General features: G+C 40.2%; 1 protein-coding gene across 11 annotated transcripts in view; it reads left to right on the top strand.

The window, feature by feature from the left end:
- Nucleotides 1-27,924, top strand: part of CPEB1 (cytoplasmic polyadenylation element binding protein 1) — a 101,095-nt gene that overhangs the window by 16,808 nt on the left and 56,363 nt on the right. For 6 of the 11 annotated variants that reach the window (XM_026448327.2, XM_026448319.2, XM_023187187.3 and 3 more), the window contains exon 2: nucleotides 4,978-5,152. Coding sequence is in view for 3 of the 11 variants with exons in the window: in XM_026448319.2 (XP_026304104.1) it covers nucleotides 4,978-5,152 (175 nt within the window). In the remaining 8 variants the exon portion in view is untranslated. Of the gene's footprint in view, nucleotides 1-3,793; nucleotides 4,207-4,977; nucleotides 5,181-27,924 lie in introns of those variants that run through there. The other 5 variants (XM_026448323.2, XM_026448321.2, XM_026448322.2 and 2 more) reach the window with 3 other exon arrangements.

The raw sequence follows: 27,924 nt of genomic DNA on the forward strand, positions 1-27,924 counted from the left end.
TGGGTGACAGTTAAAACACAGAGTTTAATTTCATGTACAGAATTACTAAAAAATATTGTATAAAATTAACTTCAGGCTATATGTATGAAATATATATGAAAAATAAATGAATTTGGCCGGGCACGGTAGCTCACGCCTGTAATCCCAGCACTTTGGGAGGCTGAAGTGGGCAGATCATTAGGTCAGGACATCAAGACCATCTAGCTAACATGGTGAAACCCTGTTTCTACTAAAAACACAAAAAAATTAGCCAGGCGTGGTGGCGGGCGCCTGTAGTCCCAGCTACTCAGGAGGCTGGGTGGGAGAATGGTGTGAACCCGGGAGGTGGAGCTTGCATTGAGCCAAGATCGTGCCACTGCACTCCAGCCTGGGTGACAGAGTGAGACTCCATCTCAAAAAAAGAAAGAAAGAAAGAAAAATAAATGAATTCTGTGTTTAGATGTGGGCCCTATCTCCAAGATAGCTCAATATGCAGATATTCCAGAATCCCCCCCCCCAAAAAAAATCAAAATCTGAAACACTTCTTGGTCATCTCAGATTTCAGATGAGGGATACTGAACCTGTAGTGGATTCAGCCCTTAGGTCTATTTGAATCATATCTCATCTTTTAATTAAGCATTTTAAGTCAGATGATTAGGAGGAAGAGTTAGGGGGTACCAGGAATAGAAGGGCCTGGAGTCTTCAGAGAAATAGTTGCCATAGGTCTTTGGTTCACTTAATGAGCCAGGAGATCCTTCCTCAAGGATCCCTGTCATGGCCTCTGAATAATAATAATGATACTACTGATAGACAGTATTCATTGTTTCAGCACATAATTACATGCCAGGCCCTATGCTAAGTACTTTGTGTGCGTTAATTCACAAAAAGCCTTATGAGATAGTGTTACTTTTATTCCTCTTGTACACAAAGGAGAGTAGTAGATCTCTCCCCGTCTGACAGTCCTAGCTTTGATTTTTTTTTTCCTTCTAAATTGGTTAAGACAAGCATTGGTAATTATAAGATGAAACAGTTTGGAGTATACATTGAACACCTCATTCACTTTTATTATAATTATAATGTCATCTTAAACTAGAGCTCTGGCTTGATGTACTTGAGAGAATGGGAGGGAGGCATGTCAGATATCATTTGCTTTGATTTGGGAATCCTGTTCTAACAGGATTAGGAGTGGGGCAGGGTGACCAGACATATTCCTAAATTATATACTTTTTTCCAGGCTCTTTGAAATAGTAAGATTTCCTTCCTCTCCTAAGGAATACCTTTCTCCCAGACTCCCAAGTCTGCATCTGTCCCCTAGACTACTGTGGTACTTTCTCACTAATCGTTCTGCCACTTATCAGTTGGTGGTCTGTTTCTAAGACTCACATTGTTATTTACTTGCCTTTAGATGTAGCAAGGATCTGGAATCTATATATATATATAGTACTTTCATTACAGTAATTAAAAACTAAGTTAATTTTTGTGTATTAAAAAGACAGTGCTGACTCCTTAATTTGGCATATGAGGCATTTCCAGTCTTCTCTCCTATACCTAATGCTGCACCACACTGGACCTCTTTTGATAATGCCTCTCTACTCTCTGTGTTCTTCAGAACTTCCTCTTTACTCCCATTTCCAGGCACATTCTGTCCAAGCCAAGGTGGCTTGGAGGATAATGTATGTATACAGCACATTGTAGTCTGTGTTACGGATGTTTACAGGATCGGGTCTTGGTTCTTTTTCTTTTTTTGAGACAGGGTCTTGCTCTGTCACCCATGCTGGAGTGCGGTGGCGTAATCTCTGCTCACTGCAGCCTCTGCCTCCTGGGTTCAAGCATTCCTCCTACCTCAGCTTCCTTAGTAGCTGGGACTACTGGCATGCACCACCATACCTGTCTAATGTTATGTATTTTTTGTAGAAACAGGGTTTCGCTGTGTTGCCCAGGCTGGTCTTGATCTCCTGCCTCAAACATTCCACCCGTCCTGGCCTCCCAAAAGTTCTTTTCCAGACTTCAAAACTTTATTTTGGTTTAGTCTGTGTCTAATCTGCTGCCCCTTGGGGTGCTAACTATAGAGAGCAGGCAGTCCGCTAATGTGTATTAGGCAGTGAAGAATGAAGCATGTAACCTTAAGATATGCAGATTGTGCCAGGCAATGGCAAGCGCCTGTAGTCTCAGCTACTCGAGGCCAAGGTGGGAGGAGCACTTGAGCCCAGGAGTCTCAAGTCCAGCTTGGGCAACACAGCGAGACCTTCTCTCTGCAGATTATAAGTATTTGCATCTTAGCCTTCATGAAGTTCCCTTCCTGAAATTGAGAATCATCTTAGAAATCTACAGTTGTGAAAAGGGCCTTGTGTGTCACTGGATTTAACAGTTCTAAATGGCACCACTCTAGAGAGTTTGGGAAAACAGCCTGCAGGATTGTGTATTTTGGTCTTCACAGTTTGCAGAGGGTACCAGTCTTTTCAAGAATTTGAGGCTAATGTGAGGCTCAAGTTTGTCCCTTTAAGGTCATCCTGCAGAGTTGATAAAACTGTAAATGCTCTTGGTCATTCTCATGCTTACTTGGATTTTAGTAGGCCAAAGAAAGTGACATCAGGCCTGTTCGTGTTTTGATGTGACCAGCTTATATATTAAGTGCCAGTTTCGTTACTTGTTCTGTTTTTGTTTTCCCCAAGATAATTGAGGATAATAGAACTGATGAGGCAGGCTCCTCTTAAAAAAATCTGTCAACCAATATTTCATTGCTTCTTATGTTGGGCATTGACTGTGGAGAGTGAGGGAGACTGAAGAATGGTACCTACATTTCTGCATTGGGCATCTGGTGGATGATAATGTTATTTACTGAGATAGGGAATACCAAAAGAATAGTTTTTGTGTAAGGATTCATAATTTTATATATGTATATATAGGATTTCTTTTTTCATTCAGTAAGTAATGTCTTGCCCATTTTCTCATGCCAGTTAATAAATAAATAATTAGTGCCAAAATAAGTATGTACGTATAATGACTACATACAGTTGTATAACTTAATCAGTTTGGGTGGTTTTACCACTGTTGGTACTTACCTCTCTTGTATTTAATAATGTTTCCAGATACAAAATAACTACTGTATGCCATGCAAAATGCTTTACATATGTCATCAAAAAGTTTGTATCCTCTTTCCGTTTAACAAGTGGGGAGACTGAGGCATAGAGGTTAAGTAACTGTGACATCACACAGCCAGTAAATGGCAGAATGAAAATTTTTTTAAACAGCTGCATTGACATAAAATCTACCTACCCTAAAATTAACCTTTAATGTACAGTTCATTGGTTTTTAGTCCAGTTGACTCTTGGACAGTGTGGGAGTTAGGAGGACCAACCCCCCACAGTCAAAAATCTGTGTATAACTTGGACTCCCCCAAAACTTAACTAGTAGCCTGCTGTTGACCAGAAGCCTTACCAATAGCATAAACAGTTGATCGCATATTTTGTATGTTACATGTATTACATACTGTATTCTTACAATAAAGTAAGCTAGAGAAAAAATATTACTAGAAAATCATAAGAGAGAATATATTTACTGTTCATTAAGTGGAAGTGGATCATAAAGATCTTCATATTTGCCATCTTCACATTGAGCAGGCTGAGGAAGAGGAGGGATTGATTGGTCTTGCTGTCTCAGGGGTGGCAGAGGTGCAAGGATGTGGAGGGGATGGAAGGAGAAGCAGGCACAGTCAGTGTAACTTTACAGAAATAATTTGTCTGACTTTTTGCTTTTTCATTTCTGTAAAAATGTTTCTATGTGGTACCAATCCTTCTTTCACTGTTTGCATTAGTTTCAGTGCCTGTGTAATAGAAGGGTCCATATTGTAAAAGAAGTCAAAAGCAGTCTTGAATAATCGGAACCCTTTGCCAGATCTAATGTCAATTTGTTGTCTGGCATTGCTACTTCAACATCGTCTTCCTTGTCTGGTACTGGTTTGGAGCACTCATCTCTATCAAATTGTCTTCTGCTAATTCCTCTGGTATGGTGTCTGTTAACTCTTGGATTTCTCCTTCTTGGAAACCTTCATGCCCAACCTTTTTTGTCATATCTACAGTCTCTTTCATGATTTCCTGTATTGGCTCTGTGGTAAATCCTGTGAAGTCATGTACAACATCTGGAAACAGTTTTCTTTAGCAGGAATTTATTATTTTGGGCATGATGGCTTTCATGGATTTTTCTGTAACAGTGATGGCATTGTCACTGGTGTAATCCTTCCAGACTTTCATGACATTCTCTCTGTTGGGGTTCTCTTCCACAGCATTAACAATCCTTTCCATAGAGTAGCAGGTGTAATGAGCCTTAAAGGTCCTTATGACCCCTTGATCTGGAGGCTGACTTAGAGATGTTGTATTTGGGGGCATGTATACCTCTTTGTTGTTGAATTTATGGCATTCTGGGTAGCCAGGGGCATTGTCCAGTATATAAAGAACTTCTGAGTACCTTGCTCATCATAAACACTCATTAAGTGTTTTGTTATATAAAAAAGTCCTTTACTGGCAAGGTAATTTCTGACTTCAGGAACAAAATATCAATGGAACCAATTCAGAAAAAGGGTTCTTGTTGTCCAGACCTTCTTGTTGTACAACCGAAAGACTGGCAGCTGGTGTTTTATTTTCCCTTAAGGTCCAGAGGTTAGCAGCTTCATGGATAAAGGCAATCCTAATCATAAACCTGACAATATTTGTAGAAAACTAGTAGAGTTAGCCTACCCCTTCTTGCCTTAAATCCTGGTGCTTCATTCTTTTCCTTAATAGTATCCTTTGTGGAAATTTTTCCAAGAATTGGCCAAGAATATTTCGGTATTTTTTTCTTACAGTTCCGAGTACTTAGCTCATAGTAAACACTCATTAAGTGTTTTAATGTATAAAGAAGATACTTAAGTCCTTCCTACTTTATCTAATTCATAGTGTGGAAAGAAAGGGGGTCACAAAGAAGTGTAGAAAACCTAAATATCTTGTTTTTTTCTATGTCTAGGAAGAAGAAGCAGGAAGGATAAAAGATTGCTGGGACAACCAGGAAGCACCTGCTCTCTCCACATGTAGCAATGCCAATATCTTTCGAAGGATAAATGCCATATTGGATAATTCTCTGGATTTCAGTAGAGTCTGCACTACACCTGTAAACCGAGGAATTCATGATCATTTGCCAGGTGATTTAGATTTGAAAACTTGAACGTGGTAGGCATCTGTACAGATCTGCCTCTAGGTAGTGCATATAAGAGGTCTTCCTCGGAAAGCTTGTGAAGAACAATGTTGAGTTGCCGGCAACACTTGCCTTTTTGTGGTTTAGTTTATGGATTGAATCCCTCTTTGGATGAAGACTACCTTTAATTAGGATGTGTAAACCTACTTTATGATACACAGAAAGGTTGGGGAAAAAAGAACAGGTCACAGATTACACGAGTATTTAGATAAAGAGATATAATGTGAATCACATATGTTACAGATTTTCTGGTAGCCATGTTAAAATTAAGATACAGATGAAATTAATATTTTATTTAACCCAATATATGATAATATGACAACATTTAATTAATATAAAAACAATGAGATTTTTTATTGTTAGTACTATGACTTCAAAATCCAATGTGGATCTTACAAGCTTATCTCAACATGGACATTTCAGGTGTTTAGTGGCTACTGCATTGGACAGTGTAGCTCTCGAATGTTTTAACAGCTTTTAAACATGAGTCAGCATGCATTTAGTTTCTATGATCTACTGGATATTCCAAGGAATAGTGGAGATAGAGGGCAGCATCTTCTGAAGTTGACTCTTTCCAAGAGGTGTGGATGTCGTAACGGTGTTTCATTTTGTCGGAGTTGCAACCCATTATAAGAATGTTGAAGTGTTTTTGGTTTGAGTTATTTATTTTGTTTTCATATTTTCTTTTTCTTTTATTTTTTTTGAGACAGAGTCTCGCTCTGTCCCCAGACTGGAGTGCAGTGGTGTGATCTCAGCTCACTGCAACCTCCGACTCCCTGGTTTAAGCGGTTATCCTGCCTCAGCCTCCCTAGTAGCTGGGATTACAGGCACGCGCCACCATGCCCAGCTTATTTTTGTATATTTAGTAGAGATGGGGTTTCACCATGTTGGCCAGGATGGTCTCGATCTCCTGACCTTGTGATCTGCCTGCCATGGCCTGCCAAAGTGCTGGGATTACAGGCGTGAGCCACTGCGCCTGGCCTTTATTTTATATATTTTTTCTCTTTCTTTTCTTTCCTTTTGAGGCAGAGTCTCGCTCTGTTGCCCAGGCTGGAATGCAGTGGTGCGATCTCAGCTCACTGTAACCTCTGCCTCCTGGATTCAAGTAAGTCTCCTGCCTCAGCCTCCCAAGTAGCTGGGATTATAGGCACCCACCACCACACCTGGCTATTTTTTTTTTTTTTTTTTTTTTTGAGACGGAGTCTCGCTCTGCCGGAGTGCAGTGGCCGGATCTCAGCTCACTGCAAGCTCCGCCTCCTGGGTTTACACCATTCTCCTGCCTCAGCCTCCCGAGTAGCTGGGACTACAGGCGCTCGCCACCTCGCCCAGCTAGTTTTTTGTATTTTTAGTAGAGACGGGGTTTCACCGTGTTAGCCAGGATGGTCTTGATCTCCTGACCTCGTGATCCGCCCGTCTCGGCCTCCCAAAGTGCTGGGATTACAGGCTTGAGCCACCGCGCCTGGCCAATTTTTTGTATTTTTAGTAGAGATGGGGTTTTGTCCTGTTGGGCAGGCTGGTCTCAAACTCCTGACTTCAGGTGATCCACCCACCTCGGCCTCCCAAAGTGCTGGGATTACAGGTGTGAGCCACTGTGCCTGGTCTGAGTTATTTTAGATGAAAGAATATATTTTTAATGTTTAAAAATGGACCTTGAAAACAATTAGCAACAATGGGGATTCTCAAAACAAGGACTGATAATTACAGTCGACCCTTGAGCAACACTACTTTGAACTGTGCAGGTCCACTTATATGCAGATGTTTTTCAACCAAAGCTGGAAAATGTGGTATTCAAGGGATGTAAAACCCACATATATGGAGGGCTGACTTTTCTGTTACAGGTGGGTTCCTCAGAACCAACTGTGAGACTTGAGTATGTGTGGTTTTTGGTATACTCTAGGGGTCCCGGAACCAATTCCCTACATATACCAAAGGACAACTACTGTTTTTAGTTGTAAATTCTTTTATTTATTTTTTAGCTTGGCCTTAGAAATAATTCCCACAAAAATGTAGGAGTATGTGAACATTAAATAGCTTAATGTTTGAGGGAGAGGCTTATTAAGGAAGAAAGTAACTTGTAGCATTTGCTTTTGTCGTACGGGAAGGCAAATGAGAGAAGGGCATACTCGGGGGTTAGGGTAGTTTTTGTCTCTTCTGACTTCTACAAAAGAAAAATGTAAGTCATGAGCTAACCCAGTTCTCTTTTATGGTTATGCTGAGTTAAAAGTTCAGGGAGTCATCTTTCTTAGTTCTACTACATGTTCTCTTTTTCTCCTTTGAGAAAATTGCATGTATTGTGTCCCAGTAAGAATGACAGGCCAGGCATGGTGACTTAAACCTGTAATTGAGGCTGGAGCAGGTGGATCATTTGAAGCCAGGAGTTCGAGACCAACCTGGGCAACATGGTGAAACCCTGTCTACAAAAAAATAGAAAAATTAGCGGGACGTGGGATATGCATCTAGTTGCAGCTACTTGGAGAATGAGGTGGGAAGATCACTTGAGTCTGGGAGGTCGAGGCTGTAGTGAACCGTGGTTGTGCCACTGTACTATAGCCTGGGTGACAGAACAGGACCCCTGCCCACCTCCACCAAAAAATAAAAGTATGACACTCAACAATTCAACAATGGCTTAAACCTCACTGGGTTGTTTCAGAGATGCTGGAAACTTTTCTAGCTTACAGGAAAATATTTTTCAGCTAATACTAGGTGTTGGACCTAAGGGAAAGGACCCATGATTGATGGGAGAGGAGCTTTCAGGAGTGTATGTTTGCAGCTGTCCAGGGAGCCCAGTGACTTCACTGGTAAGATGCCAGGGTCTGGTGAGGGTGTTGTTACCATTATACTCTGCCCAGGGTCAGTAGCTGAAGTACATATTATAGACTTCTCAGGCTCTTCAACTCCTTTTTAGCTTCTTAGAACCTTCTAAGAGAAACAGGAGGAAGATCTTCAGGAAATAGGGAAACCTAGGTTCTAAGCTTGACCCTGGGCAGTGAGATAAAAGGTCAGTTTTCTCAGCTGTAGGACAGAATGGTACCCGTTCATCCTGACTCACAGGTTTCTTATGGGAGTCAGATGTTAAGACAACACTGCAGATTTAAGGAAACTCGAGGAATTGTAGGAAAGGTTTCTGTCAGAGGTAGCTGATGTTTTTGAGCCCTTCACATATACCTAGCCCCTCCCTTGTGTGGTCAGCTCTCTGCTTTCCACCTGTGAATTCAGCTCAGGGCTGTGGGCCTGTGTTCTTGAGTGGTGAAACAAGGATGCCTGGCCTACAGTAGAGAGCATTTTTCCTGTGTTCACCAGCAAAAATACCAACCTGGTGGTTAATGAGGAAGTAAACTAGGATATATATTTTTCTATGAAGAACCTTAAGAAATAACCCAAACTTGTAGCTTCTGATCAAAAGTAGTTTTGTTACTTGAAGGAAATAATCAGAATTATGAAAACCTAAGATTGTTTATGGACAGCGTTATAACTAGGGACAATTTGGTAATAGAATGTTAAGTAAATGATAGGAAAGTTGTATCATGGAGTATCCTGTACCATAAAATATAATGTTTGTAGAAGACTACTTAATGGCAAAGAAAGATAACTATGGTGTCTGAAATGAAAAAACCAAAAGTGTAAGACAGATGTGAAAAAGCAAAATGTATAAAAGCAAAGTGTAAAAAGAATGGCCGTAAGTATATATGCATAGAAAAACCCTGGAATGATATAAATGTGACAGTGAAGGTGGGTAATACAGAAAAAAATTATGGGTAATTTTTTTTTCCCTGAGACGGAATCCCACTCTGTTGTCCAGGCTGGAGTGCAGTGGCATGATCTCGGCTCACTGCAACCTCCGACTCCCGGGTCCAAGTGATTCTTCTGCCTCAGCCTCCTGAGTAACTGGGATTACAGGTGTGCGCCACCATGCCTGGCTAGTTTTTGTGTTAGTAGAGATGGGGTTTCACCACATTGGCCAGGCTGGTCTTGAACTCCTGACCTCAAGTGATCCACCTGCCTTGGCCTTCCAAACTTCTGGGATTACAGACATGAGCCACCGCACCCGGCTGGGTAATTTTTTTCTGTATACTTTTCCCCACTAGTTCTTCTAAAACAAACATTTTATAATAAATTTTCAAATGGCGTATATCCTAACACAGTGTTTCACATTGCTAGTTGCATGCATAACCCAGTTGATAAAACATCATTGGAAAAGTGCTGTGATAGGGTCAGGGAGAGGTTGGTTTAGTTGAGAACTAGGAAACACTTCTGGTCAAAGCAGCATTTGAAATAGGCTTTGAAGAGAATTAAAATTACTTTAGTCTTAACTGGAGGTTGAGTAGATTATTTTTTTTTTCTGTTGCCCCAGAATTGGCCATTAGGGCCCAAAGCTGAGAATAAAGAGCTGTTAAGTGACCTGTGGTGTAATGAGAATCCCTAAGAGGTGGGACCAGATACCTCCTGCCAGGGCTTACCAAAAGGTCACAGAGCCGTTCCTCCTACCACAAACATTAGCTCAACCCTTCCCTGGCCTATAAAGAGGATCACATAAGGAAGGGGTAGCATTTGAAGTGATTCCCTCCCGTCTGTGGAGGAGGGTGGGATAGGATGTGGCTTTGTTGTTCAAGCCAAGCAAGAGGGTCTTCCAAGAGAAATATTTGTATAGATGGAGAATGCTTCCAGGAAAGAAGACAAGGTTGAACCCCTGGTTAGACAACTGACTTGCTGTCTGTCCCTGACTGAATAGAGATTAATGAGAAATTAAGAGATGTGGGCTGGGTGCAGTGACTCATACCTGTAATCCCAGCACTTTGGGAGGTGGGCAGATCACTTGAGGTCAGGAGTTCGAGACTAGCCTGACCAACATGGTGAAACTTTGTCTCCACTAAAATACAAAGATTAACTGGGCATGATGGTGTGTGCTTGTAGTCCGGGAGGCTGAGGAAGGAGAATTTCTTGAACCCAGGAGATGGAGGTTGCAGTGAGCCAAGGTCGCACCACTGCACTCCAGCCTGGGTAACAGAGTGAGACTCTGGAGAGAGATGTGGTGGGGTGGGGAAAGAGAGTAGCTGGAGCATCTGAATTCTCTGTTTATATACAAGAAAGTTGTGACTTGCTGTGGTTTAAGAGGGTTTTGCAAAGGCCTGAGCTTTTGGGCTGGTACCCCACCAAGAAGGCCCTTGTTGCATGATGGGTGGTGGGAGCTAGGGTGGGACTGGAAGGTAAGGCCAGAGCTGGATTTCCTACCCCAACAACTGTCCAGTGGAGATGAGAGGGATGTCTGCCATCTAGAGGGCCCTCTCGACATTCCCTAGTCCTTTAAGCCATAGACCTTTTGGAATCTGTGAGGAATGGAGAAAATGGGCTGCAAATGGACATGTTATTTAAGCATTAATGCGTCGACTTTTTACTAACAGTGTCTGTAAAGATGTGAAAAGTGGTGAAACATCATTAAGGGACATCTTAACTGCTATATGGGTAGGGAGACTTAATATTTAGGCTGGAGGCAATGATTGGAGGAGCAGTTTCATGTTAACTCCCCGAGATGCCATTTCTCAATAACCAGTTAAAATAGCTTGGAGGTTTAGAAAGGAATTGATTAGTCAAAGCAGTCCTAAGTAAGGTTTAGGACTGATATGTTGATTTAACAGTTTTTAAAAACTGAAATAAAATATACATATAGGAAAGTACATGCTGTATCATAGGTGAAGAGCTCCAACTTTCCCAAAATGAACACAACCATGTAACCAGCTCCCAGACCTAAATAGATTGCTGACTTTTAATGTAGGACCAAAGAATTGTATCGTCATAGCCCGATGTTGGATTTTTTTTTTTTTTTTTGAGACTGAGTTTGGCTCTTGTTGCCCAGGCTGGAGTGCAATGGCGGGATCTTGGCTCACTGCAACCTCTGCCTGGGTTCAAGTGATTCTCCTGCCTCAGGCTCCTGAGTAGCTGGTATTACAGGCATGTGCCACCATGCCCGGCTAATTTTATATTTTCAGTAGAGACAGGGTTTCACCATGTTGGTCAGGCTGGTCTTGACTTCCTGGCCTCAGGTGATCTGCCCACCTTGGCCTCCCAAAGTGCTGGGACACCTCACCCGCCCTGGATTTTTTTTTTTTTTTTAAAGAAACATGGTCTCACTATGTTGCCCAGGCTAGTCTCAGACTCCTGGCCTCAAGCAATCCTCCAGCCTCAGCCTCCCAAGTTGCTGGGATTACTGACATGACTAATGTTGAATTTTTGACTGAGATGGTTTCACTTCTTATTGTACTGGATCATAAACCGTATCATCACTAAATTGTCTGAAAAGCTATTCCAAAACAAAGTTTAATACCTTCAGTCCCAGCTTGCAGGAAATGATTGAAATTACTCTCATGAAGCCTTGTTTCCCACAAAATAAACTTTTGTGAAACCTTACTATGTGGCTGTAACAGTTAAGTGATAACGATTTAACTTGTGTTATTGAAGTTAACTTACAGAAAAGTACAAGTGTACTTGTTCACTGAATTTTTATACACTGAACACATCTTATATAACTACTCACATGTAGAGGCAAAAATTAAGAATACACCAAAATTCCCCTTGCAATCCTTTCAGTCTCTAATTTACAAAGGGCAATTGTTCTGCTAACTTTTTATTTTTCTGAGATGGGATATCACTCTGTCTCACCCAGGCTGCAGCCCATTGACATGATCATAGCTCACTGCACTGCAGCCTTGAACTCCTGGGCTCAAGTGATCCTCTTGCCTCAGCCTTCTGAGTAGCTGGGACTGCAAGCATGCACCACCATGCCCAACTAATTTTTTTTTTAAGTTTTTGTAGAGACAGGGTCTTGCTGTGTTGACCAGTCTGGTCTCGAACTCTTGGGCTCAAGCAAGTTCCTTGCCTTGGCTTCCCAAAGTGTTGGGATTATAGTTGTGAGCCACTACACCCAGTTCATGCTGACTTTTAATTGCATAGATCAATTTTGCCTGATTTTGAATTTACATAAATGGAATCACAGATTTGTACTTTTTAATTTTTTTTAGACAGAGTCTCGCTCTGTCACCCAGGCTGCAGTGCAGTGGCGCGATCTTGGCTCCCTGTATCCTCCGCTTCCCGGGTTCAAGGGATTCTTCTGCCTCAGCCTCCCGAGTAGCTGGGACTACAGTCGAGCGCCATCATGCCTGGCTAATTTTTGTATTTTTAGTAGAGACATATTGGTCATATTATATTCACCATATTGGCCAGACTGGTCTCAAACTCCTGACCTCATGATCCTCCCGCCTCAGCCTCCCAAAGTGCTGGGATTACAGGCATGAGCCACCGTGCTGGCCCAGATATGTACTCTTTAGCTGTGAGTTTCATCCGTGTTGCAACTGTTGTGGATCATTCATTTCTGTTGCTTTACAGTATTTCATTGTATGAATGTACCAATGATTATTCGTTATACTGTTAATAGGCATTTGAGTTGTTTCCAGTTTGGGGCCATTGTGAGTAGTGCTGCTATTATCTTTTGGTGAATTAATTTCTCTTGATTATCTTCCTTAGGAGAGGGTATACATATGTTTATCTTTGAGATGCTGCCAGTTTTTCTCAGTGGTTATACCAGTTTGCACTTCTAGTAGTGTGCAGTGTTTTGGGTTGTTTCATATCCTCGTCAATAATTGTATTGTCTTTCATTTTAGCCATTTTGGAGAGTATGTAACAGTATCTGTTGTGGTTTTAATGTTCATTTCCTTGGTGACTAATGAAGTTGAGCACATTTGCATGTTTATTGGCCTTTGGATATCCTTTTTCTTGAAGTGTCTCTTCATGCCTTATACTCATTTTTCTTAGGGTTATCTACCTTTTTGTTGTTTACTTGTAGCAGTTCTTTATATAGGCCACATATGAGTTCTGTCTCTGAAATACGTATTACAATTATTTTCTTCGAATCTGTGGTTTGCCTTTGTACTCTTAATTGGTGTCTTTTGAATAACAGAAAACTTAAATTGTAGTGAAGTATAATTTAATGACTTTATTCCATTGTGCTTAATGCTTGTGGCCTGTTTAAGAAATATTTGCCTATTACAGTGTCATGGAGGTAGTATACATTTCTTTTCAAAAGTTGTTTTACCTTTCACACTTAGATTTGCAACCCATTTGGAATTTTGTTTTGTACATGGTGTAAGCTAGAGGGGGAAGATTAATTTTGTTCTGTGTGGATAACCAGTTGACTCAGCATCATTTTGGTGGAAGAAATTTCTTCTAAATTTGTATTGCTATGTCACCTTTCTCATAAATCAGGCATCCATAGTATATGTACAGATCAGTTTCTGGATACTCTCTTCTCTTCCATTGGTCTATTTATCTGTCCTTGTGTTAATTATTGTAGCTTTATAATAGGCTTTGATAGTTGGTAGTGAAGTCCTTCAATTTTGTCTTTTTGGATTCTTGGCTTTTCTTGGATCTTCACATTTCTATATAAATTATAAATTCAGCTCATCAGTCCAAGCTCCACCCCCCGCCCCACATACACAAAGTTCTACTAGGATTTTGACTGGGATTGCATTAAACCTATGAATCAAGTTCTGGATCATGGATATGTTGACAAGTCTTCTAATTTAAGAAGTTGGTATATCCCTTTGCTTATCTGGTCTTTAAAAATTTTCGGCTGGGCGCAGTGGCTCACACCTGTAATCCCAGCACTTTGGGAGGCTGAGGTGGGAGAATCATGAGGTCAGGAGAGCGAGACCATCCTGGCTAACACGGTGAAACCCTGTCTCTACTAAAACAAAACAAAAAAAATTAGCCAGACATGTGGCGGGCACCTGTAGTGCCAGGTACTCAGGAGGCTAAGGCAGGAGAATGGCGTGAACCCAGGAGGCTGAGCTTGCAGTGAGCCAAGATTGCACCACTGCACTCCAGCCTGGGTGACAGAGCGAGACTCCGTCTCAAAAAAAAAAAAAAAAAAAAAAAAAATTTCTCAGTGTTTGTAGATTCTTTATCTCTAAGTTTTGATGGTATTTAATACTAATGTAAAGGAGTTTTTTGTTTGTTTGCTTTTTAGTGCCATTTTCTGTTTGCTGCTGTGACAGCCCTGTCTAGTGTTGGCTCCAGAAGTAGGTATTTCAGGTTTTGGACATTTAAGTCCCTCTTATGTGCGAATTGTTTTGTGGTAACCTGTCTCCCAAATAGTCTATAGTTTTGAGATGTGAGTTAGTTTTATTGCTTTTTTTTATCTGTGAGTTTTAGAGGATATATGGAGAGATTTGCATCTAGGCAACTGCCAGTTTCCTGTAGGAACGAGGAAGTCTGATTTTGCTGATCTTGTTTGAAGAATATATATAAAAATATTTTCTCTCATATATACATATATATGTATTGTGCATTTGTCAATGTGTATATGAGAGAGAATATACATGTGTATATATGTGTATACAATATATATATTGACAAAATATACACAAAAAGTGTTTTTGCCTCTTAGAATGTCTAAAATTGAGAAGACTGACCTTACCAAGAATTGGCAGGGATGTTGAATAACTGAAACTGTCAAACTGCTGAGGAATGCAAAATGGTACATCTTTTTGGAAAACAGTTTGGCAGGTTCCTAAAAGGTTAAATGTTTACCTATCATAAGATCCAGTGGTTCCACTCTTAAGTTTTTTTTTTTTAATAAGTTTACATTTTAGAATAGCTTTCAATTAATAGAAAAGTTAGAGAAGTTACACAAATCATTAATTGAATTAATAACTTTAATATAATTAATAACAATAGAAGAGTTACAAAGATAGCACAGAGAATTCCTGTATATCCTGTAATTAGTTTTCCCCTATTTTGCTAACGTCTTACATTAGTATTGTGCATTTGTCACACCTAATGAAGCAATATTTATACTGTAGTCTGTATTTTATTTGGATTTTCTTAGTTTTTACCTAATGTGCTTTTTCTGTACCAGGATCCCACCCAGAATATCACATTAGTCATCATGTAGGCTCCTCCAGACTGTGGCAGTTTCTCAGAGTTTCCTTATTTTCGATTATGTTGGCAGTTTTGAGTAGTATTGGTCACACTCGAGAAGTGACACCATTTATCCACATACAAACTTAACACAAATGTTCATAGCCTCTTTATATATAATAGCCAAAACCTGGAAACAACCCAGATGTCCATCAATAGATGAATGGATAAACAAATGCAAAGGAGTACTGCTCAGCAGTAAAGAGGAATAAACTATTGATGCTACTACAGCATGGATGAATTTCAGGATAATTATGCTCAGCGAAAGAAGCCAGACAAAAGAGTATACTACATAATTCCGTTTACACAGAATTCTATCAAATGCCAACTAACCTCTAGTGACAGCAGGGAGATCGGTGGTTGCCTGGGCAAGAGGACTCAGAGGTAGGTAGAAAAGGATTTCAAAAGGGCATTAAACTTTTGGGGCAGAACTTGAGGATAAGAGGTCAGATAATGAAATAAGCTTTTGGCAAGATGGATATGTTTATTATCTTGACTTTTGGTGATGGTTTTGTGGGTATGTATACATAGGTTGAAACATCAAATTCTGCACTTTAAATACATGCAGTTTATATGTCAGTTATGTCTCAAAGCTGTTAACCTTTGCAAACATAGTTATCTCAGAATGGTAGGATTTAAATGCACATATTTGCTTTTATAGGGTTTTTTTGCTTTTAAAAATTTTAACCAGCCTGGCCAACATGGTGAAACCCTGTCTCTACTGAAAATACAAAAATTAGCCAGGCATGGTGCCGTGCACCTGTAATCCCAGCTACTTGGGAGGCTGACGCAGGAGAATCACTTGAACCTGGAAGGTGGAGGTTGCAGTGAGCTGAGATCGTGCCACTGCACTCCAGCCTGGGTGACGACAAGAGTGAAACTCCGTCTCAAAAAAAAAAAAAAAATTTAAAAAGAGGAACATAAAATAATGTATCTACCACTGATCTTTAACAAAAGTTAAGATTTTGATATATTCAATTCAGACCTTTATTCAGACAATATAAAAATCAAATAAAAATTTTTCACTTAAGTGTACTCTTTTCCTCATTTTCCTAGAGGTAACTCTCCTGAAGTTGGTGTATTTCCTTGCCATCCATGTTTTTATACTTCTCTGTGTATGTCCATAAACATCATTTTACTTTTCCATGTAAATAGAACATACACTGAGGAAAATGCACAATTAAAGTATATAACTGGGTAAATTGTCACAAAACAAATACACTCCTGCTCTCAAGCTCAAATCAAGAAATAGAATGATATCAGCAACTAAGAATGATATCATGCCCCCTCCTAATTGTCATATGTTTTAAATCTTTATGCAAAGAATATGACATTATCTTCCTGGCGTTTGCTTTTTTCCATGTATCATATTTATAATGTGTACATATTGATAGTTATTTGTGAGTAAAATCAGTACATTTTAATTGCTTTGTAGTAATATTTTACATAAATATATACAATATCCCTCTTGGTAAATGGTTAGGTATGTATTTTTTGCTGTATTTAGGCAAATCTTTAAGTATATATTTTTTGCTATTATAAACAATATTTTGGTGAATATCCTTGTTTATGTCTCCTGTGCACACATCACAAGAGCTTCCTTGAGTATGTACCTAGAAGTTAATTGCAGAGTTTGGTATACTGTCTTCACACTTCAAGTTGCTGGGTACTTTTTCAAAGTGCATTTACCAGTTTATAATCCTGCTAGGATTTCATGAGTTTTCAGTCACATTTCTTGTAGACTCTAGGTATTGTCATACTTCAAAATTCCAGTAGATATAGCTATAAATCCAACTTTGATTTTGTTTTCTTTATATTATAAAATACTTTCTAAAGTTAAAATAATACATGTAGCATATATGATCTGGCATCAACCCAGAGAAAGTTTCTAGAATTGTGTCCCAGGGTTCTTTTCCTTTATGCCATTCTGTCTGCTGTTTCTTGACATTCCATGCATGTTATATAATTAAAATAATTGACTTAGATGAAGTTGTGCAACGAATGCTCTTCTGCTACATAGTTGACAACTAAATTGACTGTCTTCCTGGAAGAATTCTTTTATTCCAGGTTGACTTGGTTGTCACTTCAGAAATTTTCTCACACTGTCCTGCTTCCCATGTTCTGTAGTGTGTCAATCCGTGAGATAAAGCAAGGTCCTTCTTGGCTCTTTCTGTTTATTTGTGGATCCATCGTGTGGTGTTGTAAACATATATATTCTTAAAATGGGAGGATAGGGTACAGTTTTGAAAAAAACATTGTTCGTCCATTTCATAATAAACCCAAACAAAGGTAGGGTACAGGCTCTGAATGCAGATGACCTGAGAACAAATTCTGGTTGTGCTACTTACTTGCTGTGACCTTGGCTTAAATTTCGTCTTTAGACACATAGGTAGTAATAGTACCCATTTGTGGGAGTTTTGTGAAACTTAAATTAAGATTTGTATTAAATACAATCTACAATGGTGCACATAACTGCACTTACTAAATGGTGATAGTGATTGTATAGTGTGGGTATATATAGATGCAATTGTGAGAGCATTGGCTGAGGTCATATATATATACACACACACACACATATTTATATTTTAAAGAGTTGATTGAACAAGGTTTTCTGTTTAGACTGTAAGTCTCTTGAAAAATATGTAAAGACTAGGTCTTAAATATCCTTGGGTTTCGTTTCTTTTCTTTTTTGTTTTTAAAGGTCTTCTGAAATCCTTGGATTTCTAATCCTCAGTATTGGGCCTGGTGCATGTTAGGTAACATTATACAATTGCTTAATGAATACATTTTCTCAAAATTTTTCTCAAAAAAAAATTTGAGAAAAAAGTTTGAGAAAAATTTTTCTCAAAAAAATTTAGACTTCAGTAATTTTTACTGATTACTTAGATTATCATTGTGTTTTGTTTAATTCTTGGACTAGTTTGATGGACTTTTCCAAATTGTTAAACATAGAATATATGGAAACTTGCATGAACACCTGTATACTTCAATCAGTTAAACAGCAGACACCCACATAACCACTATCCAGGTCAAGAAATAGAATATTACAGCTGAGTGCAGTGGCTCATGCCTGTAATCCCAGCACCTTGGGAGGTTAAGGTGGGAGCCCAGGAGTTTGAGGCTTCAGTGAGCTATGATCATGCTGCTGCACTGCAACCTGGGCGCAAGACCTATATTTTTATATGGTTGTATATTTTTATATGGTTAAGAGGGCCAAAGAGGTCGCTGGGAGCCTCCCAAGGAGGCCAGTCCCTTCCCAGCAGCCCCCGGGGCTGTTCCGGGGTGGGGGGTCTTAGACCCCCAGGCTCCCACCCAGGGTGCATGTCTCTCCCCTGGAGGGTTTTCCCAGGTGGCAGCAAGGCCATCAGGTGGCGGAGGCATGCCAGCAGGGACTTGGAAGCAGCGAGGCCGAAGAGGACACTGGGAGCCTCCCAAGGAGGCCAGTCACTTCCCGGCAGCCTCCAGGGCTATCCCAGGGGGGTCGTAGAGTTCCAGGCTCCCATGCAGGGTGTGTGTGTCTTTTTTCTTGGGTTGGGGGGGACTTGTTTCCAGTCTTAGGGGAGGGGCTGTTAGTGAACTTCTCAGCATTTCTCCTTTAAATATGCTGAAGTTTTTGTGAATTTTTTTATCTGATTAAGAAAGTTATTTTCAGACTTTGCCAAGAGGCTTTAAAAAAAAAAAATTTGCAGGGTGCAGTGGCTCATGTCTATAATCCCAGCACTTTGGGAGGTTGAGGTGGGCAGATCACTTGAACCCAGGACTTAGAGAGCAGCCTGGGCAATGTAGTGAAACCCCATCTGTACAAAAGTACAAAAAACCGAGTGTGGTGGCATGCACCTGTAGTCCCAGTTACTTGGGGCTGAGGTGGGAGGATCGCTTGAGCTCAGGAGGCAGAGATTGCAGTAAGCCAAGATCGTCTCCAGCCTGGGTGACAGAGCCAGATACTGTCTCCAAAAAAGAAAAAAATAATAATAATAAATCATGAATGTTATTAAATTATATCAGTTTTCTGCATCTATTTATTTAACTTTTCTCCTGTATTCTATAGATGTAGGAATAACATTCAGGGAAGAATACCAGAGTAAAGCCAACTTTGCTTTCCTGGAATTAACTCAAGTTGTTCATAATATAAGTTATTTAGTATATTGTTTGGATTTCGTTTGTAAATGTTATCTTTAGGATTTTTGTGTTCATGCACGTAAGAGATAAGCTTGTAATTTTCCTTCCTTAAAATATTCCTGGTGTCAGAGTCGTTAGCTTCTTGAAGCAAATCATTAGCTTAAGTTTGTTTGTTTGTTTTTTTTTTCCACCCTGTTGTTGGGAAGAGCTTGTGTGAAATTTATAATAGTCTTTCTTAAATTTTGGTATAATTCATTGCTGAAGCTACCTGGGCCTGGAGTGTGTTTTTGTTTTTGTTTTTTTGAGGAACAGTTTTTAAAATGTGGATTCAGTTTTTTGTTTTTTGTTTTTTTTTTTGAGACAGAGTCTCACTGTGTTGCCCAGGTTGGAGTGCGGTGGTACAGTCTTGGCTTACTGCAACCTCCGCCCCCCAGGTTCAAGTGATTCTCCTGCCTCAGCAGCCCGAGTAGCTGGGATTACAGGAGCCTGCCACCACGCCTGGCTAATATTTGTATTTTTAGTAGAGATGAAGTTTCACCATCTTGGCCATACTGATCTTGAACTCCTGACCTCATGATCCACCCACCTTGGACTCCCAAAGTGCTGGGATTACAGGTGTGAGCCACCATGCCTGGCCCAGTTTTTAAAACACAATTATCCAAATTTCTGTTTTTTTTTTTTTTTTTTTTTTTTTAAAGACAGACTCTCACTGTGTCGCCCAGGCTGGAGTGCAGTAGTGTGATCTCAGCTCACTGCAACCTCTGCCTCCGGGGCTCAAGCGATTCTCCTGCCTCTGCCTCCCAAGTAGCTGGGACTACAGGGTGCTCCACCACGCCTGGCTAATTTTTGTATTTTTAGTAGAGATGGGATTTCACCATGTTAGCCAGGCTGGTCTCAAACTCCTGACCTCAGGTAATCTGCCCACCTCAGCCTCCCAGAGTGCTGGGGTTATAGGCATGAGCCACTGCACCTGGCTCGAATTTCTGTTTCTTCTTCTAAGTTTTGCTAAGTTGTGTTTTTCTAGGAATTTCTCCATTTCATTTAAATTTTCAAATTCATTGGCATAAAAGTTTATGTAAAAGCTTCTTCTGATGTTTTAGAATTTCCAGTATTTATTTTATTTTTTTGAGATGGAGTCGTGCTCTGTCTCCCAGGCTGGAGTACAGTGGCGTGATCTCGGTTCACTGCAAGCTCTGTCCCCAGGTTCATGCCATTCTCCTGCCTCAGCCTCCTGATTACAGGCACCCGCCACCTGCCTGGGATTACAGGTGCCCGCCACCGTGCCCAGCTAATTTTTTGTATTTTTTTAGTAGAGATGGGGTTTCACTGTGTTAGCCAGGATGGTCTTGATCTCCTGATCTTGTGATTCACCTGCCTCGGCCTCCCAAAGTGCTGGGATTACAAAATTTCCAGTATTTCTTATCATTAGGTTTGCTTTTTTAGTCTGTGTTACTAATCTTTTTTTTTTTTTTTTTAAATAAGCTTTTGGCTTTGATCCCCCCCTCATTCTTTCTATTACACATTTCTTTTTTTTTTTTCCCTATTGCTTTCTTTAGGTTTTTTTTCTTTTGTTGCCCAGGCTGGAGTACAATGGCATGATCTTGGCTCACCACAACCTCCGCCTCCTGGGTTCAAGTGATTCTCCTGCCTCAGCCTCCCAAGTAGCTGGGATTGCAGGCTTGTGCCACCATACCTGGCTAATTTCGTATTTTTAGTAGAGACGGAGTTTCTCCATGTTGGTCAGGCTGGTCTTGAACTCCTGACCTCAGGTGATCCGCCCACCTCAGCCTCCCAAAGTGCTGGGATTACAGGTGTGACCCACTGCGCCTGGCCTCTATTACACTTTTATTTTATGTGTTGTTTATTTTTTTTCCTATTGCTTTCTTTGGATTTGATTTACTGTGTGTGTTTTTTTTTTAAACTTATTGAGATGGAAATTATTAGATCATTGTATTTTTTTTGTTTTTTGGGGTTTTCTTTTTTTTTTTTTTTGAGATGCGATCTCTTGGGCTCAAGTGATCCTCCTGCCTCAGCCTCTTGAGTATCGAGGACTGCAGGCATGTGCTACCATAGCTGGCTAATTTTTATTTTTATTTTTTTGTAGAGATAGGGTATTGCTATATTGGCCAGGCTGGTCTTGAACTCCTTGCCTCAAAGGGTCCTCTTGCCTCAGCCTCCCAAAGTGTTGAGATTGTAAGCATGAGCCACTGTGCCTGGCCTACTATTGCGATCTTAACAATAGTAAGTCTTCTAATGCATGAATCGGGGATGTCTTTTGTTTTAATTTATTTCAATGATTTCTTATAGTTTTCAGTGTCCAAGTCTTGCAATATGTTCATAAGTATATTTATTTTTCATGCTATTGTAAGTCAACTGTTATTTTCAGATTGTTCATTGCTAGTGTATAGAAATAAAGCTGATTTTTGTACATGGATTTGTGTATGTGTGTGTGTGTGATTTTTTAGGATTTTTTTACATCTGAGATCATGCCTTCTTGAGTGTATCATCTATAAAGATAGTTTTACTTTTTTTTCCATCTAGATGCGTTTTGTTTCATTTCCCTTCCTAATTGTGCTGGCTAAAATTTTCAGTATAGTTTTGAATAGAAGTGAAGAGAGCAGACTTCTTTCACCATTAAATATGATGTTAGATGTAGGTGTTTTTTTAGAAGCCCTTTATCAAGTTGAGGATTTGATTTTTTTTTTTTTTTTTTTTGAGAATAGAGTCTTGCTCTGTCCCCGAGGCTGAAGTGCAATTGCGTGATCTTGGCTCACTGTAACCTCCGCCTCCTAGGTTCAAGCAATTCTCCTGCCTCAGCCTCTGGAGTAGCTGCGATTACAGGTATGCGCCACCATGCCTGGCTAATTTTTTGTATTTTTAGTAGAGATGGGGTTTCATCATGTTGGTCAGGCTGGACTCGAACTCCTGACCTCAGGTGATCCACCCACCTTGGCCTTCCAAAGTGCTGGGATTACAGGCGTGAGCCACCAGGCCCAGCCTGCGGATGTTTTTTTCTATTCCTAGTTTATTGAATATTTTTATCATGAAAGGGTATTGGATTTTCATCAAATACTTGTCTGTGTCCATTGAGATGATCATGTGTTTTTTAACTTTTGTTCTATTAATATTATATTGATTTTTTTTTTTCGTATAATGAACCAACCTTGTCTTCTTGGAATGAACTCCATTTGGTCATAGTGTGTAATCCATCTTAGATGCCTCTGCATTTAGATTAATAAACAGATAGGTAGGTCTATGATTTTCTTTTCTTGTGGTCTCTGCCTGATTTTGGTATCAGGGAAAAATACTTGCTTCATGACTGAGTTGTAAAGCGTTCCTTCCTCGTCTGCTTTTTTGGAAGAGTATGTGTGAATAATTGGTATTTATTCCTTTTTAGGTTTTTGGTAGAATTCACCAGTGAAGCTTTCTTGTCCTGGACTGTTCTCTGGGAAGTTTGTTGACGACTAATACTGGCTTTTTGTTCATTAAAAGTGCATTCAGATTGTCTATTTCTTTGAGTTAGTTTTGGTAATTTGTGGTTATAGGATTTGTTCATTTCACCTATGTTTTCTAATTTTGTAGGCATATAATTATTCCTAGTAATTCTTTTTTTGAGACGGAGTTTTGCTCTTGTTACCTAGGCTGGGGTGCAATGGGGTGATCTCGGCTCACTGCAACCTCCGTCTCCCAGGTTCAAGTGATTGTCCTGCCTCAGCCTCCCAAGTAACTGAGATTACAGGCATGCGCCACCACGCCTGGCTAATTTTGTATTTTTAGTAGAGATGGAGTTTTTCCATGTTGGTTGGGCTGATCTCGAACTCCCGACCTCAGGCGATCCACCCGCCTCAGTCTCCCAAAGTGCTGGGATTACAGGCATGAGCCATCGCGGCCAGCCCATGGTAATTCTTTATATTCTTTGTTTTATTTCTGTAAGGTTGGTAGGAATGTACCCACTTTCATTTCTTCTTGGTTAATCTAGCTCAAGGTTTATCAGTTTTGCAGATGTTTTTCAAAGAACCAACTTCTGTCTTTTTTTATAGTTTTTCTAGACATTATTTATTTCAACTTCAATCTTTGTTGCTTCCTATGCTTGCTTTGTGTTTATTTTTTCTAGTTTCTTTAGGTAAAGTGTTAGGTTATTGATTTTTTTTATTGTTATTATTTTGAGACAGGCTCTAGCTCTGTTGCCCAGGCTGGAGTGCAGTGGCGTGATCACAACTCACTGTAGCTGCAACCTCCCAGGCTCAAGCAGTCCTCCCACCTCAGCCTCCTGAGCAGCTGGGACTACAGTTGTACACCACCATGCCTGGCTAATTTATATTTTTTTTTATAGAGGTGGAGTCTCTCACTGTGTTGCCTGGGCTGTTTCAAACTCCTGGGCTCAAGTGATCCTCCTACCTCAGCCTCTGAAGTTCTGGGATTACAGGTGTGAGCTATGACATCCAGCATAGTCTTTAAAATTTTACAACTTTCCAAGTATTATTTTCCTTGCATGCCATAAGTTTTAGTATGGTGTGTTTCTTCATCTCGAAGTATTTTCTCATTCGCCTGTGATTTCTTCTTTGATCAACTGATGAAGAGTATGTTGTTTAATTTCCACATATTTTGTGAATTTTCCAGTTTTCCTTCTGTTATTGACTTCTAATTCTATTCCTTTGTGGTTGCAGAATGTACTTTGTATGATTTCAGCCACGTCACATTTATTGAGACTTTATGGCCTAACATATGGTCTGTCCTGGAGAGTATTTCATACACACTTAAGATTGTGTATTCTTTTGTTGATTGAAATATCTTGTGTCTGTTCTAGTTGGTTTATGGTGTTCAAGTATACACTTTCCTTCCTGATACTGTCATCTTGTTCTATACATTACTGAAAGTGCACTATTGATGTTTCCGCCAATAGTGTTACTGTTGAAGTATCTGTTTCTCCTATCATTTCTGTCAGTTTTTGTTGCACATACTTTGGTGGTCTGTGTTAGGTTCATTGGTGTTTATAATTGTTAATTTTTTTGGATAGATTAGCCCTTTTATTATAAAGTGTCCTTTATCTCTAGTAACAATTTTTGTCTTAACGTCTATTTTGTCTGGTAATAGGTACAGTTATTCTACATCTCATTTGGTTACTATTTGCAGGGTATACTTTTTTCCATCCTTTTACTTTCAACCTATTTGTGTCTTTTTTTTTTTCTTGAGACTCGAGTCTTGCTCTGTCGCCCAGGCTGGAGTGCAGTGGCGCGATCTTGGCTCACTGCAACCTCTGCCTCCCAGTTCAAGCAGTTCTCCCATCTCAGCCTCCTCAGTAGCTGGGACTACAGGCACACACCACTATGCCTGGGTAATTTTTGTGTTTTTAGTAGAGACGGGGTTTCACCATGTTGGCTAGACTGGTCTCGAACTCCAGACCTCAGGTGATCCACCTGCCTCAGCCTCCCAAAATGCTGGGATTACAGGGGTGAGCCACCGTGCCTAGCCCTGTTTGTGTCTTTGAGTCTTAAAGTGTATCTTCTGTTGTACAGTATATATTTGGATCATGCTTTTAAAAAGGCCATTCTGTCAGTCTGTCATTTATTCAAGGGTTTGATCCATCTACATTTAATATAATTACTGGTAAGATAAGATACACACCTGCCATTTTTCTATTTGTTTTCCATGTCTTGTGTCTTTTTCCCCTATTCTTCCATTACTGCCTTCTTTTTTAAGATATTTTCTAGTATAAAATCCTATGATATTTTAATTTCCTTGTTTCTTTAGTTTCCTTGCCGTTCTTGTATATAGTTTCTTTCTTTTTCTTTTTTTTAAAAATAGACAAAGTCTTGCTCTGTCACCCAGGCTGGTCTCAAACTCCTGGCCTTAAGTGATCTTCCCACCTTGGCTTCCCAAAGTGCTGGGATTGCAGGCATGAGCCCCTGTGCCTGGCCTCTTTTACTGTGTATTTTTAAGTTATTTTCTTAGTGGATGTGTTGAGAACTAGCTTTTTGTTTGTTTGTTTGTTTCTGAGACGGAGTCTCGCTCTGTCACCCAGGCTGGAGTGCAGTGGTGCCATCTTGGGTCACTGTAACCCGTCAGCTCCTGGATTCAAGCAATTCTTCTCCCTCAGCCTCCTGAGTAGCTGGGATCACAGGTACCCATCACCACACCCGGCTGATTTTTTTGATATTTTTAGTAGAGACAAGATTTTGCCATGTTGGCCAGGCTGGTCTCAAACCCCTGAACTCAAGTGATCTGCTTGCCTCGGCCCCCCGAAGTGCTGGGATTATAGGCATGAGTCACCACGCCCAGCCGGAACTAGCACCTTAATTTATATTAACAATCTAGGTCAAATAATACCAATTTTCTTTTCTTTCTTTTTCTTTTCATTCTTTTTTTTTTTTTGAGACGGAGTCTCACTCTGTTGCCCAGGCTGGAGTGCAGTGGCGTGATCTCTGCTTACTGCAGGCTCCATCTCCCGGGTTCACGCCATTCTCCTGCCTCAGCCTCCCAAGTAGCTGGGACTATAGGCGCCCACCACCACACCTGGTTAATTTTTTTATTTTTAGTAGAGACGGGATTTCACCGTGTTAGTCAGGATGGTCTCGATTTCCTGACCTTGTGATCCACCCACCTCAGCCTCCCAAAGTGTTGGGATTACAGGCGTGAGCCACCGCGCCTGGCCACCAATTTTATTTTCAATAGTATACAGAAACTTTACACCAGTATCACTTTATTTTCTCCTCCTCTTGTGCTGTTAATGAATACAAATATGTCTTTTTTTTTTTTTTTTTTTTTAAAGTTGGGGTTTCACTCTTGTTGCCTAGGCTTGGGTGCAATGGTACGATCTCTGCTCACTGCAACCTCCGCCTCCTGGGTTCAAGCGATTCTCCTCCCCCAGCCTCCTGAGTAGCTGGGATTACAGGCATGTGGCGCCACGCCTGGCTAATTTTGTATTTTTAGTAGATACAGGGATTCTCCATGTTGGTCAGGCTGGTCTCGATCTCCCGGCCTTAGGTGATCTGCCCACCTCAGCCTCCCAAAGTGCTAGGATTATAGGCATGAGCCACCGCGCTCGACCACAAATATGTCTTTATACATGGTGTGCCTATCAATACAGATTAATAATTAACTTTAGCTATCTTTTATCTGTTTCCTAGCTTTAATAATTGAAAAATGAGAACTTTATGGTGTACAGTATGATGTTGTGATATATGTATACATTGTGAAATGATTAACGCTAATATATTCATCACCTCACATACTTATATTTTTGTGGTGAGAACATCTAAAATCTCAACAAGTACAACTATAGAACACATTGTATAGTTGTATGCAACTATACAACTATAGTTACCATCATTCTATACAATGGCTCTTCAGAACTGTTTCATCCTAATCAAAAGTTAGTACCCTTTGACCAATACCTTCTTATCCTGCCCCCATTCGGTTATCTTTTAAATCTGATAGGAGAAAAAAAAATTAGACAAAAATATACTGTCTTTTATATTTACCTATGTAGTTATCTTTTTTGGTCTTCTTTTTTCATGTGGATTAAAGGAACTGTCTAGCATTCTTTCACTTCACTGGGAAGGATTCTCTTTAGTATTTGTTTTAGGGGAGGTCTGCTAGTGATAAACTCTTTTTGTCTAGGAATGTCTTAATTTCTCCATTTTTGAAGGATCGTGTTGCTGATGAAAAATTCTTGGTTGAGTTTCTTCTTTTAACTCCCTCAGTATGTCATCCTACTGCCTTCTGGCTCCACAGTTTCTGGTAAGAAATCAGCTATTAATGTTATTGAAAATCCCTTGTATGTCATATATGATGATTGCTTCTCTCTTGCAGTTTTCCCCATTCTATGTCCCTGGCTTTTGACAGTTTAATGTGTCTTCGTGTAGGTCTCTTTGCACTTATCCTACTTTCAGTTCATCGGATTTTTTGAATATGTAGATTAATGTTTTTCATCAATGTTTTCTGCCATTATTTCTTCACATATTCTGTCTCTTTCCCTCATCTACTTTGGGACTTCTAATATGTGTATCTTGGTATACTCGACTGTATCACAGATGTCTCTGAGGCTCTGTACTTTCTCATCCTCAGACTGGATAATCTCAATGTCTATATCTTCAGCCTTGCTGATTTTTCTTTTTAATCTGCTGTTGAGCCCCTGTAGTGAATTTTTCATTTTAGTCATTATACCTTTCAGTTCTAGAATTTCTAATTGGTTCTTTTTTATATGTAATTTGTCTCTTTAGTAATGGTCTCTATTTGGTGAGACATAATTCTCATATTTTAGTTCCTTAGTTATGGTTTCTTGTTTCTGTTGTTTGTTTGTTTTTTGACATGGAGTCTTGCTCCGTCACTCAGGCTGGAGTACAGTGGCATAATCTTGGCTCACTGTGATCTCCGCCTCCCGGGTTCTCGCCATTCTCTTGCCTCAGCCTCCCAAGTCGCTGGGACTACAGGTGCCCGCCACCATGCCCAGCTAATTTTTTGTATTTTTAGTAGAGACAGGATTTCACCCTGTTAGCCAGGATGGTCTCATTTCCTGACCTTGTGGTACGCCTGCCTTGGCCTCCCAAAGTGCTGGGATTACAGGCGTGAGCCACCGTGCCCGGCCTGTTGTTTTGGTTTTTGTAGCACTGGAACCTTGCTATGTTGCCC

This window comes from Piliocolobus tephrosceles, chromosome 6 (assembly GCF_002776525.5).
Source record: "Piliocolobus tephrosceles isolate RC106 chromosome 6, ASM277652v3, whole genome shotgun sequence".
Classification (NCBI taxonomy): domain Eukaryota; kingdom Metazoa; phylum Chordata; class Mammalia; order Primates; family Cercopithecidae; genus Piliocolobus; species Piliocolobus tephrosceles.